At 33.7% G+C, this 17,377-nt stretch overlaps 1 protein-coding gene across 1 annotated transcript in view; it reads left to right on the top strand.

Moving 5' to 3' along the window:
• The window catches only part of LOC134266728 (dynein axonemal heavy chain 8-like), a gene marked incomplete at its 5' end in the record, with an annotated part of 101,370 nt that overhangs the window by 60,762 nt on the left and 23,231 nt on the right, over nt 1–17,377 (top strand). Inside the window, one exon of the mRNA XM_062748948.1 lies at nt 3,965–4,125. Within this exon, the coding sequence (XP_062604932.1) occupies nt 3,965–4,125 (161 nt within the window). The remainder of the gene's footprint in view (nt 1–3,964; nt 4,126–17,377) is intronic.

Below are 17,377 nucleotides of genomic sequence, written 5' to 3'. Positions count from 1 at the left end.
AACATACACAGAGCAGTGATGAAGAAAAGTGGTTTTCCCCTAAATTTTTTCTATGAATCAATCCTTTCGTGATCCTAACTTCTAATGTAGCACAAATATTTACTTATCGCTAAAACTACTATACTATTTTTCGGTGACGGTAGTCACTTGGATGAAAAGTTGACCGACATCAGACTTACCTCCATAATTGTTTGGCGTTCCCAAATTAGACAGGTTTCGATGACGTGGAACACATAACACTGGACTCGGACGAATCTGACACCGGATAAAAACGTCCTCCGGATAGGTTTAGACGATTTATGACTGTATGTACGCCTATTATGGAATTGACCGACACTGGAGTTCACCAATAAAATACGAGTTTTAAAACCGATTCAGTGTACAGTTTTAGGCTTTTTTGTGCTAATTGTCTTCTATAATGATATTACTTTTTGATTAACATACAGTTGTTTATTCCATCATCATTTAAACAGATACATTTCATGCCTGCAAGAATATCTCATTTTGACAGAATGTGTAATAGGCATATGCATCACTTTTTAAAAGAATTTTTAGCTCACCTGAGCCAAAGGCTCAAGTGAGCTTTTCTGATCAAAATTTGTCCGTTGTCTGTCGTTGTCGTCGTTGTCGTTGTTGTTGTTGTAAACTTTTCACATTTTCATCTTCTTCTCAAGAACCACTTTGCCAATTTCAACCAAACTTGCTACAAATATCCTTGGGTAAAGGGGATTCAAGTTTGTTCAAATGAAGGGCCAGACCCTTTTCCAAGGGGAGATAATTATGAATTAGAGAAAAATTAATGGCATTTTTAAAAAATCTTCTTCTCAAGAACCACAGGGCCAGGAAAGATGAAACTCATGTGGAATCATCCTCAGGTAGTGTAGATTCAAATTTGTTCAAATCATGACCCCCCGGGGGTAGGGTGGGGCCAAAATGGCCGATCAAAGTTTTACATAAGAATACATAGGAAAAATCTTAAAAAATCTTCTTCTCAAGAACCACTAAGCCAGGAAAATTGAAAGTCATGTGGAATCATCTTCAGGTAGTGTAGATTCAAGTTTCTTCAAATCATGACCCCCGGGGGTAGGGTGGGGCCAAAATGGCCGATCCAAGTTTTACATTGGAATATATAGGAAAAATCTTCATAAATCTTCTTCTCAAGAACCACTGGGGCAGGAAAGATGAAACACATGTGGAATCATCCTCAGGTAGTGTAGATTCAAGTTTGTTCAAATCATAACCCCAGGGGTAGGGTGGGGCCATTTGGCCGATCAAAGTTTTACATAAGAATATATAGGAGAAATCTTTAAAAATCTTCTTTTCAAGAACCATTGAGACAGGAAAGATGAAACTTAAGTGGAATCATCTTCAGGTAGTGTAGATTCAAGTTTGTTCAAATCATGACCCCCAGGGGGTAGGGGGGGGGGGGCAAATGGCCGAAAAAGTTTTAAATAGGAATATATAGGGAAACCTTTTAAAATCTTTTCAATTACTTCAAAGCTTAGTGATATTTATAAGGAATCATCCTCAGGTATTGTAGATTCTAGTTTGTTCTAATCATGACTCCCTGGGGGGTTAAAATTCAAGTCCCCTTCCCCCTCCCCACCCTCAGTTAACTTTCAGTTCTGATCTGATATGTGCTTTTTTCTAGCCAATTGCTCAGGTGAGCGATGTGGCCCCTTGGCCTCTTGTTATAGTACTGTTGATAGATCTGTTTATTTTTTTACAGTAAATTTTACAATAAATTATTAATAGAATTAACAGTCAAAAATTAATTTCTTTAAAAATGCATTAAACTTGGAAAAATCTGGTCATGGTTTATGTGCACTCATTTGCAACCCAAAATGGTTGCCCATATTTCTTGACAATTCAATTTTCAAATACATATTTTGGATACTGTTTCTGGTATAAAAACAGCACACTGTGTTATATGTCTCTATACATAAAAACATACACATTGAAAACATTTATTAAACTTCACAAACATTTTATGAAAAAACAAAATTTAAAAAGTGATGGACATTATTATTTCCTCATATCTGAGAAGGACCCGTCTGTAAACTATAATTTACGATCATTAACTATAGTAAAGAGTTGTAAACCATAGTTTACAATCGTGAAACTGTGTTTATCAGATAGTCTATGTTTTGCGATCGCAAATGATTGTTTTTGGTGTTAAGTATAGTTTACGGTTGCGAAACATAGATTATCGCGTTAACTATAGTTTACAGATGTAAAATATAGATTAACGTTGTTAACTATAGTTAACAGTCCGTAAACTATAGTTTACAACCGATAAACCTAGTTTATCAACTGTGAAACTATGTTTTGCTCATTTTTGTGAATTTGGCATGCCATACAATTTGTCACATACTTTTTGCTTTTCACTGATTCTATAAAGAGATGTAGCCATATATCCGGTATTATCCAGAAATTCGTACGTCTTTTTGCTTAATCTATAGTTTTTTTTTCCTTTTGGTTTATAAATATCCTCATTCATAATATCACTGTCGATGTAAAATTGTTATTTCTTCAACATTGGGTATAATGCTTTTGGGAAAAGTTTACAATAGCTGTGTTTGATTTCTTAACATATTGCAAAATCGGTTCCAGAAGGTTTTCATTCATTCATTTCATCTGAACAATTTTAGAAATTTCTACCATTCAATTCCTTTGAATATATTTATTTGATCATTTTAAATTAGTTTTTGAAACAAATTTAATTTTAGCAAAATTTTCGTGGCATCCCCATCATCCGTATTTTTTCCTTAGCATATTTTATTACTGTTAAAATTGTTTAAAAAAATATTTATTGTTGATGTAGAAGGTTTGGATCTCCCATGTTACCAGTATCTAAATTCAATCAACGATGGATTATGTTTGTTAGCTTTAACTTTTGCCGGTTTTTTATTCGGAGATTTTTTTTTTGGCTTGTCTTCTTACCCCCCCTCCCCCCTCTTTTTTTTAAACACACAATTTAAAATCGATATTTCACCGAAGGCTGGCTATCGGGATACATCAGTATGATTAACTATGGATTAAAATTAAAATGGCTAAATACGTTTTGAATTATTGTATATATTTATCAAGAAAAAAGAGGCGCTTATAAGAACGGTAATTACTATATGTGCATAGATCTCTCGCTCGCTCTTCTCTCTCTCTCTCTCTCTAAAAAAATATATGTATATGGAATATACCTTTTAATATAAAGACTTCTTAACACGAATACAAATTTAAGCATTTGTAAATTGTTCAGAAAAGAACAATGCAGCATCTTTAATTTAGTCATGCATAGACATCGTTTTAATCGCTGTTCCAGAGCTAGCAATGTTCATGTCCAATGCCCCGTATATAAACATCAAGTTAAATACTTTAACAAAATTATGAATAAATTTGCGTACTAAATTGTAATAATATCATATACCTATTGAAAAATGTCCGCATCAAGTTTCAAATTCTTGTTACACTTTGAAATTCAATTTTATTTTTTGTTTACAAAATGCAGTCAACAAAAATTACTTCCGTGTTTACATTACAGCGACTTTGACGTCGTTTTCTGAGCATTGTGACGTCAAAAAATAAGGGCCCTTTTCTCATGATGGCAGTCACTTATGATTTATAATTAACCAGAGTAAATTTGAAAAAAAAAAACTAAGGCAATATTTAGGCCAAATTTTGGATTTATAAGACAAATTTCCATCCTAAGCAAATGCAAGTAAAATTATCACATATCATAATCAAAGACTAAAAATTGCAAATACCTGGTATACTTTAAAAATGCATTGTGTCATTTTAAGTATATTTTTTTATAATAAAGGATAAAACTCCAATATGTTGAATGAAGAGTTTCTCTGTGAATGATCTTTGTATCATCATTAAAAACTAGAAAACAAGGAGTATATTAACAAACAATTTCTATGTATTCCAAGCTCGCAAAAGAATCTGACGTCTACTTTTCTTTCAGGTATGGTTTGGAGATTTCATGTTCCAGCCAAACTTCCAATTTTATACTGGATACAAAATACCAAACATGAAACTTCTTAGTGATATCATGAACTTCATAGCAAATTTGCCACTAGTGGATTCTCCAGAAGCTTTTGGGTTGCATCCAAATGCTGATATCACGTGAGTTTGATTTTACCATTTAATTTTGGGAGGAGGGTTTACAAACACGTGGCAACCCATTATTTAGATATTTCAGGTAGTAATGATCTGATTTCCTTTTGGTCCAAGTGGCAATACATTTAGGCTAATGAAATTACAAAGTTTGTCTGGAAAAATTGAGTATATGTTAACACCCAGACTGATTCACAATACACTTAATAGAGACACCTAAAGATTCAAAAGACATCTGGGCTAAGGTCAAAAGAAAAACATAGGTAATCAGAGATTACAGAGCTCACCTCAACGAATGTTGTCTTTAAGTAAGGCAAATTAAGTCGCACAATTAACCAACAAAAAGTGTACATCCAAAAATGCAAAATTTATGCAATTTTGATTTTGATACTTTGGAATAGACCTATAAAACTTCAAACTTGTTCTTCATCATGAAAATGTAATTAAAATCCAGCATCTGAGGCAAGATTGAGAGTTTTCATCCCTTGATGGATCATTTGTGCAACTTTGGTTTATATAAGCCTTATAGTTTCTTGGTGATAGACCTGCACCCATAACTTTTATGAGGTCTATTATCTGGAAAATGTATGTCAAATTCAGCATCTGAAGCAAGTCTATTAGTGTGCACCCTTAGATGTATCATCCATGCAAGTTTGTTCAACATAGAGCTCAAAGTTACTTGGAAATGAAACCTGTATAAATCAAAGTACTGAAAGTACTGAAAAGCGGTTAGCATGCTTTCATCTAATATGTACCGAAAAAGTGCATAAAATGATGATATTTAAGTATGCATATCTTTGTCCAATGTCATCAGAGAAGAAAAAACCCAGACTTTCTGTTTTTGTAATACTTTACTCAATAGTAAAACAAATAACATTCCAAACTGATGTCACAGATGGATGCAATCTAATTAAAATTAGATGTTCCGAATCCGCTACTGCTTCTCAAACATCTAACAACATCCTATTTGGGGTCATGTAAGAGTGAATCTTTGATTAGGCAAAGAAAATGGTTCCTCCGAAATCCTGGCTAATAGTTCAGATGGGTTTCTTGTTTTCACCACCCAACCAAAACACCCGAGGAGTTTTGTAGTAAAAAGATATGCATTGCAAAAGTTGTGTTATGTATGACGTGTGGGGTATCTTGTATAGTTTGTGCTCTTTCGTTTGCATTATTCACGTTTAGATGCCAGACTGCAGAAAATACATGAAATTTATTCCAAAATTACTTTAATTCAACGTAAGACAGTATCAATAATGATGATATGTAGCCGTGGAATTAATTTGATAACTGTTTACCGAGGCTTGAATCTACATGGCCAAAGTGTTTGTGTTTACTTGTACATGTATTCATAATTGAAAGGTCGCTCTGATGTGACCCCGAATGGGATGTTAGATGTTTCAGAAGCGGTAGCGGATTTGGAACATTTAAATAAATTTTAATAAGATTGAAATGCATGTTTCAAAATTTAAACATAAGATTTCTTCAATTTGAAAGACAGGAAGTGCATTTTTAAAAATTCTCTCTTGATGGCATCCAATTGTTCTCTGGATAAAAAAAAATTATGTTGATGTTGAAAATGTCATTGTCTTTTATTCTCTATTGAATCTTAAATTAGGTAATAGTAAAGCCTACTATAACAAACAACTAAAAAAATGACAAGTTAAATTCTTTAGATTAATGGATTTGGAGTAGTGTAGATCTACAGCTGGCTAGTCAGAGAAAAAAAGGATGGCTGAGGAGAGACTTTGTAAATGAATTGATATCATAGAGATTCGGTTGTGTAGGCTCATCGCGGCAATATAATTAACCTGTCAACGAGGGATGCTTACTTTTTCTAGGCAACGGATCCCACCTCTTGAACTTTCAGGAGTCAGCTTTTCTTCTAAAATCGATCATTGATCATTCTGTATTTTGATACAGATACTGAAAACTTCCTTTAGTAATATTATAAACTACTACTTCTACGGGAAGACTGGCGAGTAAACAAGATTATCAAGCTTTATGAAATATATTTTATTGACTTTTCAAACAAGTAAATGTTCGAATAAAGTAAATGGTATATGAGAATCATTTGAAAGAAGTCTTGCACAATATAAGGTACAATATCTAGATAAGGACATATAAGGTGTTTTTATCATATACTCTTCATGCAATATTGTTCTCAAATAAAACATGAAAAGGAAAGTTGTGTAATCAATCAATACTAGTATTTAAAAATTCAAATGTACATTAAAAATCAATGTAACTTAAGAAGTTATCAGTGTCACTTTCTTCAATATGTCGGTTAAACAATATACAACAGGGTATTATTTCAGCTCGGAATAATTATTTCATTCGGAATTTAAAGAATTAAAAAAAATAAGCTACTAAGTCTCCTTACATGTATTTGTAGCTCAATAAAAAAAAAAGTTGCCTTAGATCTCTGCATATTTTGTGAGTATTTGGGTAAAGATTTTGTTTATAAACTCATTAAATAAGTTATTCTATTTTCTGTTAATTATTTCTTCTTTTCTGTTTATTTGCTTGTTATTTGTTTGTTTATTTATTGTTGTGTTTGTTTATTTATTGGTGTAAACAAGGTTGCATGTACTGGCAGGGGTTAGATGAATTTTTTACTGGGTTAGTTGGCGCATGCCCAAAGGGGTTAGTCGCCGCCGGGTGTCGACTAACCCCTTTGGGCATGCGCCAGTTGTGTTAGTTAAAAATCCTGTAGTAAATCCATATTCAATGTGTACTCGGTCTGTATTGTTAATCAGTCCACGCAATGTACGTAATAAACGGTAATTAACACTGTAGAAGTGTTATTTACTGCCACGATGCGCTTAAATCCTAAGTATTTCATTCCAAGTATCCATGAATGAAGACTAGACCCGGGTCCCTACACCATGTGCACATGCCGATCTCCCGAAGAAAATAAATCACGGAGCAAGAGAACGAAAATACATACCAATGCATATTCATCACGATAACTGAAAACATATAGTCGTAAGAACGATTAAATCCAACAAATAGCCAGTGAAACGCGGCGATGTCAACACTGCCAATGAACACAACACTGCAAACAACTCCTGTTCGACGTCATTTTTCGAAGTACGACGTCACAGGTACACTGTTTTCCCGAACTTTCTCTCTGTATCAAAATGGCGTATAGGCATTGTACGTAATATAAGGTATTCTGTCACTAAGGTACATCATTTAAACATTATTTTTTTAGCTAAACGTTTTCTTTTACTTGGACAACCAAATGTCACAAGAGGAAATGAAAGTGAAAAGTGTTTAGTACAAAAAACAGGCTTTGAAAATTGCAAGATCCAGGATCCGCGCACTTGTTTCAGCTCCGCTAAGAGGTGCAGTTTTAGTGTGCACATCTCAAGTTTTCGATCTATTGTGACGTATCACTCGGGGAAAACCAAATACAGATTGACATGAAAATGACAATAGCTATGCAAGAACATACATACAAGATATTCTACAGCTGTTTGTAAATAAAAAGATTAAATTAATATTTTAAATACTGAGTATTTTATGTTTTAAACGATGATGTAAATTAATATTCTATGCCCAACCTCTCTTGTTTTATTCACAAAATGTCCACCCCCTTTCCCAGAAAATTGTTCCGGCCTTACATCGTAATATATCTAGATCTATATTATAAAAGTATAATTTCAAAAAAATGTGAAAAATAATCTATACATTTTGAAATTCTTAAATTAAAAAACTCACATTTTTCTGAGGAAGGGGGGTCGAATAACCAATAAATAATTTTCCAAAGATAGTCTAAATGTTGAATATAAGTAATCTGTCCTTGAGGGACAAGATAATAAATAATCTGTCCCTGACCAGTGCTACCCCCACCCCCACCCCAAGCGAATTAGAGTTTAAATTTCGATGTTCTATTTTCATGCCTTGATATTTTTTTCTCCTTAGAATAGTAGAATGGTCTTCCCCTAGCTTGCACAGAAATAAAAGTCACAAGAAGCATTAAAGTTTCAGTAATACAATTTCTTCATTAATCTTTAAACATCAGACAAGACCTTTTAAAAGTGAAGGAAAGGGGGGGGGGTGAAATATAAAAAAGTAACTTGAACGAAACAGCTTCGATTCTTTGACAAGATTTCATTCTCACTGAATTAATCCACTTCTGGCAGAACATTGGCAGGTTCGATCACAAAGTAATAATGAAAAGCACGATAAGAGTGAAAATTTTCAAAAAAGGACAATACTTTGGGGAAAAAAAATCAGGTTTTTTTCCACGCGGTGTTTGTGTAGATGGTCACAGGATACACGTTTACTACAACCAGATAACTGCAGTACTGTAGGTCTCCGAATCACAACAAAATGCTTTCTATGGATGTTAGTACGGGGATGAATGCCGCAGCTGTTGCAGAAAAAATAGCGGGTTATGTAAATAACAACCAAAGAAAGACATTTTATTGTTTATATTTATATCTGTTTGAATAATAATTTAAAGTAGGATTAACATGATTAATTATATATTAACGATGCGAACGTCTTTGTATGTTTCATTGATGGAACAGCCACTGATCAAGAAATCTGTACAGGTGACATGCCTAGTGTAGTTCATGCACTGATTAACGCAATGGGTTTTCTTAAGAAATATAGGAGGAACTATTGAGTGGATGTAAATATATTTTGATGATACTTTTTATTCCAAAAATAAATACAGAAAAAAGAAGTTCACCTTTTATTATTGGACAGTCCTCCTTCCTGAAAAGAAAGTGTGACGTGTAATGCTTTGAATTATTAATCAGATAATTTAGGCCCTTTTTACTTTTTTCTTCGAAGAAGAATATCAATTTATACCGGAACGCAAAAGAAACGGAACAAGCAGTAAACTACAAATATTTGAACCTTTAACTATGATAATGAATTTCTTAAACTGATGAATACAATAAGCTTAAACTGGATTTAAAAACACGAGAGATTTAATAACAATTTTAAATGATAATCTTTCAATTTTAGAAAGTAGCACATGACTGTAAAAACACCCCCCTTCTCAGCCATTCAATTATACATGTAGTTTGCATGTGCAAGACTGCATGCCATACACAGCAACTGCAGCTTGATTTCCACGATCTGACTGCAATATGATCATCAATCTCGAGATCTGAGCGAAAGAAATATTCCTTCGCCTTTTTTAAGGTTTTCCAGCTAGAGCAATGGAACTTCGTACTTGTGTCGTTTTCAGGAAGCCTTGGTACGACTTCCGGAAACGAAATAGGAGAATTTACCATTATGTTGCAGAATATTGTTGCATTTCTTTTTATAAACATATATACAAATCCTTAAAACCCAATATTTTTGTCATATTTTAATTTTTTAACATGTAAATTTATGTATATGTATAACTTATATTCCATTATTGTAAAATCAAGGGATAACGTCTCTTATTTGTAAAAGTTTGTCAGCTTGCGGGGGCTTCGCTCCCGTACCACCACCAGGACCGTTACAGGTTTCAGTGCTTACTAGTTAAATATATCCGTAAAAGAAATGCAAAGATCGTCCCCAAACAAATAATAGCATTTTAAAAAGTACTGTAGTGGATCTTAGTCACATGATGATGCCTAGGATGAGAATTTGTACCTGAAGTGAGCGACAAGAAAATCGGCGGCGTCAATCGACGGTTACAACGCATGGATCTGTAACTCTCTGCTTTATCTCTCCGAAATCTTCTCAAGCAGAGAGCTACAGTTCTGCAACTACACCGCATAATGTGAAAAATGTTGTTAACAGTTATCGTGGTTGCATTTGCAATTATAGCATATTCAAAACAATATATTTTTAGTAGTTAAACAACTTTTCAATTTACATTCATGTAATATGATTAATTAATTTTATTGATATGATAATACCAATTATTACAACCCGGAAAATCATAACGATTTATGTTCATATCTTATGTACTCCCAGGATGGGTTGCCGATATGTTAAGACAGCGAATTCTAGTCGTATTTGACCAGAAAATTACACATAGATGGATCACCCGGAGATCACACTCAGAAAGATAACGGGAAACAATTACTCATATGGACGCAAAAAGTCAAGTCGAACCGAATTGTCACAAGCTTTATTATATGCATGCTGACTACAGATCCATTGACTTCCTAAAGGGAAATGGCTTGGAAGTGATTTTGTAAGGTCTCTTCACCTGTGGTCAACCAAACCAGTCATTCTTGATAAGACAATATTCTGTACACATGATTCCTGAAGATTCATCTGGAGCGGTACTGGGTTTTAATTATTCCTAAATTCAGGAAATATGTCCATCTTTAAAATAAACTATATCGCCACAAAAATTACATATTACCAAAGGTGTTTTTTTTTTCTTTCTTCAAAACCAAAATCTAACATCTTGGCCAGTTGTTCGTTTAAAAGAGATACATAAAAATATCTATCACCTAGGTATCTAGCTGCAGAACTGTAGCTCACTGATAAGAAAAATACAAAATTAATACATGTAGTCTACCATAGCTGCAGATCTATAGCGTTATGGTTTTCTAGATTTGTATTTGACCATGGCATAACGCTATACAGATCCTGCTATGCAAAAAATGTGCAATTTACGGCGCAAGATTTTTTTTCCGCACTGTATGGGAGAATTTCTCCTCTTTCCAACTTTGGTAAATCACCCCATTCCAGACACATTTTTAAACCAATTTGTATATTTTTATTTTATCCTCCTCTCAACACTTTATAGTCGCCTCTACTGGTTTGATCTGAATTCTCTGGGGGATTGCAAAAATTCTAATTCAAGCGAAATTATCGCTTGTAGTGACGACTATAAAAGGGTTGGGATGTGTATAAAATATAAAGATTTATTTAAAAATGTGTCCAGCATTATGTAGGGAAGGTTAGATGATTTACAATGTTAGAAATTAGAGAAATTCATCCAAACAGTGCGCAAAAAAAATCTTGCGCCATAAATTGCACATTTTTTGTAGTAGCGGATCTGTAGCGCTATGGTCAAAGACAAATACATAAAGCCATAACGCTACAGATCTGCAGCTAAGTCGACCAGACGGTTACAGTACCACCCATAGAAAAAAAAACACGTATGCATATTTATTGCGCACAAAAAGTTGCGCTCGGTTCTGGACACCCTCTCCCCCTAATTCCTTTAAGTTCGATTTTAAAATCTTTCTTAGACATCAATTAACTATAAACTACTAGTAGCTTGAAGTAGATATCTGCACGAGGATCATTGGACAGAACTATTTTTGCCACCCAAAAAGACAGTACAATCAACACTACAGGCGAAATTTTTGGTCTCAATTTCAGGCGGACAAGTAGGAGGGCTACAACTCGGTTATAAGGAATCTACCAAGGGCTCCTTTCTTTCTTTCTTTTTTTTTTTGTTCGCTGCAGCAAGGCTGATATAAAAGTTCTATATAAAATTTAATAGCTAAAAAGTATAGCTCATGCATTTAGTTTTAACTCAGAAATCAATCATAATGATCACTGCTCAAATAAAATTACACTGATTTAAGCATGTTAAAACTCAATGTACAAAACCAAGTGACAACCATGTATTTACCTTGATTATTAAAAGTATTCTATCTGGAAAATATTTTTACCAAAAAATTCCTTTGTTTTGTCGGCACTGTTTTTAAATATAATACATTTTTTCTGCGATTGTTTACGATTTTTTTCCGAGCTGTCTCAACATTATTGAAAAATCGTGTTCCAAAACGATCTATAAATATTACAAGACCATGATTCACGTGATCCGGAAATGGAGAAAATGATTCGTATTTATAACTGGGGAAGCTATTGGCCTTGATGAGATACGCCTGTAAATATAATATTGTTGTTCCTGTTTGGTTACTTTGAAAACAAAAAGACTTTTGGATGGTTCCTTATTTTTTTTCTTTCAATACATATATTGCATAAAATATAAATCTAACAACTATGCAAAATACTGGCAGTATCAACGAAAAACCCCGACGTGACCCGGAATTGGCGACATCAATGTTTCAAACAAGTTGCTGTCCTTTAAAATAGGACTGCAATACGTGGACCATAAGCATGTGTTTCTGCTTACTTGTGACTGATTGTAGTGGTCTCAAAGCAAAATATTGTTAAATTTTATTTCCGCCTTTAGTTTTGTCAGTTTCAAAAATCGGCTATTTTGATACATGTAACCCACAGAGGTTCTACTTGACACCTCTTATGGATTTATAAGGAATATAAAATCTATCATGGGAAAAATAGACAATAGATCTGATGGTACGCGTGTAGCGCAGCTTTGAGTACGCAGATTTTTTTTTCGGAGCACCCCCCTCCCCACCTTAAAACCGTTGCTACAGACCTCTATCAAACGGTATTTGGATTGTTGAAATACTAAAATTTTGCGAGCCTTGATGCACAAAACTAATGCCGGTGAAAGCTAGAACTAGTCGTTGAATGACGTTTTGTATTCAAGTTGTTAATTCGCATGCATCTATCTATATACTGTAAGTTCTTCCTACTTTTTTAAATACTTGTGCCACGGAATCAATGTTTAGTTATATAAAAGTATATGTATAAGAGAGAAATTCGGATCCGCAATGAATAATTAAATACGATATGCGGATTTAAAACGCGATTTGCCAATGAATGGCATATTCTATTTCGAATAGGGCGCAATATTCTACGGGCAAGTTGCCCAAGGGGCGAACTCGCGCATGCGTAGCCTGTCGTTTGCCAATGGCATCCGGTTTAACCTCGCTTATATATTTATAGCTGCAGATCTGAGCTCTCAGAACAAAAATATTGATAGACCGGAGAGCTACAGAGCCACCCATTGAAAAAAAAACTGTATATTTATTGCGCACAAAAAAGTGCGCTCGGTTCTCGATTTATTTCTCCATGTTTTTAAATGTTTTTCAAAATATTACTAACCGTGTGTTCCTAACATATTCTTTGACTCTTTCCACAACAAAACATTCCTCATAATTGTTGTTAATAGTCCTCCTGGCCCTGATATTGCACTCATCGGACATTTCGCTTATTGATACTGCCATTTTGGTTTCAAAGATAATTCGGTCCAATATGCTTCGTTTAGATGTCAACTACGAGAGAACTTGATAGAGGAGAGAGTAATTTTTTTAAATCTTTCATTTTTTGCAATTGAGGTAAGAATTTGGAAAAATTAATCAAGAATCGAGTGCACTTATTTTGTGCGCAATAAATATACAGTTTTTTCAATGGGTGGCACTCTAGCTCTCCGGTCTATCAATAATTTTTTTCGGAGAGCTACAGATCTGCAGCTAATATATTTACTGCGCAGCTGCGTGGACCTCAGGGTCCACGCAAATATCAAGTAAAATATATATATTATGAACATCTTATCTAGTGTTCCAAGTCAACAGCTAATATAATTAAAGTTTATTGATAGATAATTCATTAGTTCTCAATTCATTTCTCTCCATCCTAATTCATTTCTCTCCATCCTAATTGTCCTCGATTATTGGTCAACTGTTTTAAGCTGATTGGTTGATGGACAGAGTAAATCAAAGAAGACGAAACACTCGTTATAGATTTTCATATATGTACTACACTAGTATTTGTTCCGAAACGAAACTTTAAAGCTGGCATCTTTGACTTACAGTATTCAGGTCGCTGCTGAAATAACACTTTGTCATTGAAATAGTTTAAAGTAAATCCTACAAATTATTATTAGATTATTTTCCTGGGTTTTCCCCAAACATGATGGAATATCTCTCAGCTTCTCTCTCTCATCGAGGGGAATACGTGTGTCTGCTATAATTTTCAATATAACTAGGAGACTTATTGTTCACAGAACAATAAGAAACAGGGTATTATTTCAACTCGGAATAATTATTTCATTTGGAATTTAAAGAATTAAAAAAAATAAGCTACTAAGTCTCCTTACATGTATTTGTAGCTCAGTAGAAAAAAATGTTGCCTTAGATCTCTGCATATTTTGTGAGTATTTGGGTAAAGATTTTGTTTATAAACTCATTAAATAAGTTATTCTATTTTATTCTATTTTCTGTTAACTATTTCTTCCTTTCTGTTTATTTGCTTGTTATTTGTTTATTTATTGTTGTGTTTGTTTGTTTATTTATTTATTGGTGTAAACAAGGTTGCATGTACTGGCAGGGGTTAGATGAATTTTTTACTGGGTTAGTTGGCGCATGCCCAAAGGGGTTAGTCGCCGCCGGGTGTCGACTAACCCCTTTGGGCATGCGCCAGTTGAGTTAGTTAAAAATCCTGTAGTAAATCCATATTCAATGTGTATTCGGTCTGTATTGTTAATCAGTCCACGCAATGTACGTAATAAACGGTAATTAACACGGTAGAAGTGTTATTTACTGTCACGATGCGCTTAAATCCTAAGTATTTCATTCCAAGTATCCATGAATGAAGACTAGACCCGGGTCCCTACACCATGTGCACATGCCGATCTCCCGAAGAAAATAAATCACGGAGCAAGAGAACGAAAATACATACCAATGCATATTCATCACGATAACTGAAAACATATAGTCGTAAGAACGATTAAATCCAAAAAATAGCCAGTGAAACGCGGCGATGTCAACACTGCCAATGCACTGCAAACAACTCCTGTTCGACGTCATTTTTCGAAGTACGACGTCACAGGTACACTGTTTTCCCGAACTTTCTCTCTGTATCAAAATGGCGTGTAGGCATTGTACGTAATATAAGGTATTCTGTCACTAAGGTACATCATTTAAACATTATTTTTTTAGCTGAACGTTTTCCTTTACTTGGACAACCAAATATCACAAGAGGAAATGAAAGTGAAAAGTGTTTAGTACAAAAAACAGGCTTTAAAAATTGCAAGATCCAGGATCCGCGCACTTGTTTCACCTCCGCTAAGAGGTGCAGTTTTAGTGTGCACATCTCAAGTTTTCGATCTATTGTGACGTAGGCCTATCACTCGGGGACAGAATATTTAAAATGAAATGCAGTATGTCTATAGATCTGCAAGAAGATAATAAAGGCTAATAAGGTGTTGAGAATATTTCTTGTATCTTTCTTTTGATTTAGATCCAATTTATTCATCATTCATAATTATAATATTTTGATAAAAGGAGGGGATGAAACAATATTCTTTTTCTTTCATAAATAATGCGTGGCATTTAACCCCTACCTCCGTATTGACAGAAATATTTTTTTTTTATCAATTTTGTATTATTTAAATTTAATTTTATTTTTTGCCGACTTTGAAATAAATCATGTGGTGTGTGTGTGGGGGGGGGATATCAACTCTTACGGAAAGAAAAAATTAATGGATCAAGACAGCATTTAAAATCTCAGACATTTTCAGGTAGAACACTGCACTTTTCGGCAATGAAACAGGATTGAAGGCCCAATCTATGAAAACTTTTAAGGAAGAAATCACGTGCGAATAAATCACTGACATCCAAATAAATGGATCTCTCTCTTTCTGAGGCACATACAATATTGTTAGTGTTGTGAACTTTCGCCCATTTTTTAGATTTTAGTAGCAAAAATTGAAGACTTTACATATGAAAAAATTAAAGGAATTAAATAATAAATAAATCACTGAAATCCAATTTCTGAGTTTTTAAAATCTACCAATGAAGCAACTGTATAATAAAATTTCCCGACTTTTAATTTAGTGCATGCACATTAATAAAATATGGCGAAAGAGTATGCTCATTGAACTCTTTTACCTAGACTTTGTACTACATGTTTACGTGTATGTGCAGATGGATTTTTATATTTTTTATCAATATTTTGCAGTAAATATACTTTAAAAATTCCATTTTCAATTTCTTGGAAAACATGGAATTGCCGCACATGTACAGGTAAATTCCGGAAATAGTAAAAAAAAAAAAAAAACTGTCGGAAATGAAATAAAAATATGTCGGAATGCTATGCAGATTTTGAAAATAAAATGCAAACGAGGGGCCATGTCCCCATTAAGGGGGATGTACGGCCACCTTTAGTGCAGTGAGAACAAAATGTAAACATTTCTTCAAATGGTTAAAATACATTATATTTTGATCAAATTTTAAGTCCTTATGATAAAGATACAATAAATATGCATAACTGAATGCATGTTGTGCATATATAATCTATACTTTTGCAGAAAAATGCTTTTGATATGCTCCTTAGAACTGCGCAGCTACAGAATTCAGCAGAGCCTTAAAAAATCCAAAAAAATACGCAAACTGTGCATTAATGTTCTCTATACAACCATTTGTTGAGAAAATGCCTAAATTTTGCACTTTTAAATGATAATTTCAAGTTCAAAACAAGGTATCGTTGTCTTCAAAAAGAGTGTAAAGAACCATGAAAGTAGTTCACTGATAGCAGCACGTGGTCTTTTTTTAGCACAGAATTTTGTTTTCCAGACCTCTTCTTAATATGGAGGGACATAACAAGCTTTAAACGTAGAAGAGAATTGGAGTTGCAAAATGTTTCAAATAATATGAACACTTTTAAAAGAGGAAATGTGTTATAGTGTGGCTTGAAGTAATTTATTTAGTATTATTATCGAACAGTTGTTAAACATTATTTATAGTGTACGTATTGATATAAACTCTTTGATTCCAGGTAAGGAAAAATGAGCACCATCAAAGTTAAAAATTAAGAGTTTGTAAGTTTGCCACAGATAACTTAATATAATATCTATCAAAAGTTTAATTATCACCAATGAAACACAAAGAAATTAAACACATAAAATCGATATGAATGACCTTGTGTTAGTACCTACTAGTACGAGGGGTGATCAAAAAGTTCTTGAACTATCTCTTTATCTACAAAACCACAATTTAGATTAGAAACAAATTTGGGGCACACACAAGTTCTATAAATAGCATATGCTGAATAAAGTTTTGCTCACAATGTGAAAATGACGTCATTATGCAGGTAATTGTGACGAAAAATGGTTGTCTCAGTGGAACTCGTTCAACAAACGAATAAAATATTTATGGTATATCTTAAAAATGCCTTTGAAGTAGCGTATAAGAATTTGTTCATAGTTTATTAAGACAAATGACTTCCTAATAATTCAATCAATGATTGGATTGATCGTTTTAGTGAAGGAAGGCAGATGGTTGAATATGATACTTGTTATGTTGCCCGGTGAAAGCAAGTTTGAAAAGGAGTGTGTTTTTAATTAAGCAATATGCTATCAAAGATCTCCAATTTACACTTTGAAAAATACTTGAATATTTCAACAATAATATAACTATCAAATACCTAAGATATCGTTTACTTTTTGATACCCCCCCCCCCC

Source organism: Saccostrea cucullata, unplaced genomic scaffold (assembly GCF_032062105.1).
Source record: "Saccostrea cucullata isolate Sc308-1 unplaced genomic scaffold, CSIRO_AGI_Scuc_v1 ctg1177, whole genome shotgun sequence".
Taxonomy (NCBI): Eukaryota; Metazoa; Mollusca; class Bivalvia; order Ostreida; family Ostreidae; genus Saccostrea; species Saccostrea cuccullata.
The sequence above is the reverse complement of the archived record's forward strand: the minus strand, read 5'-3'. Positions and strand labels throughout refer to the sequence as shown.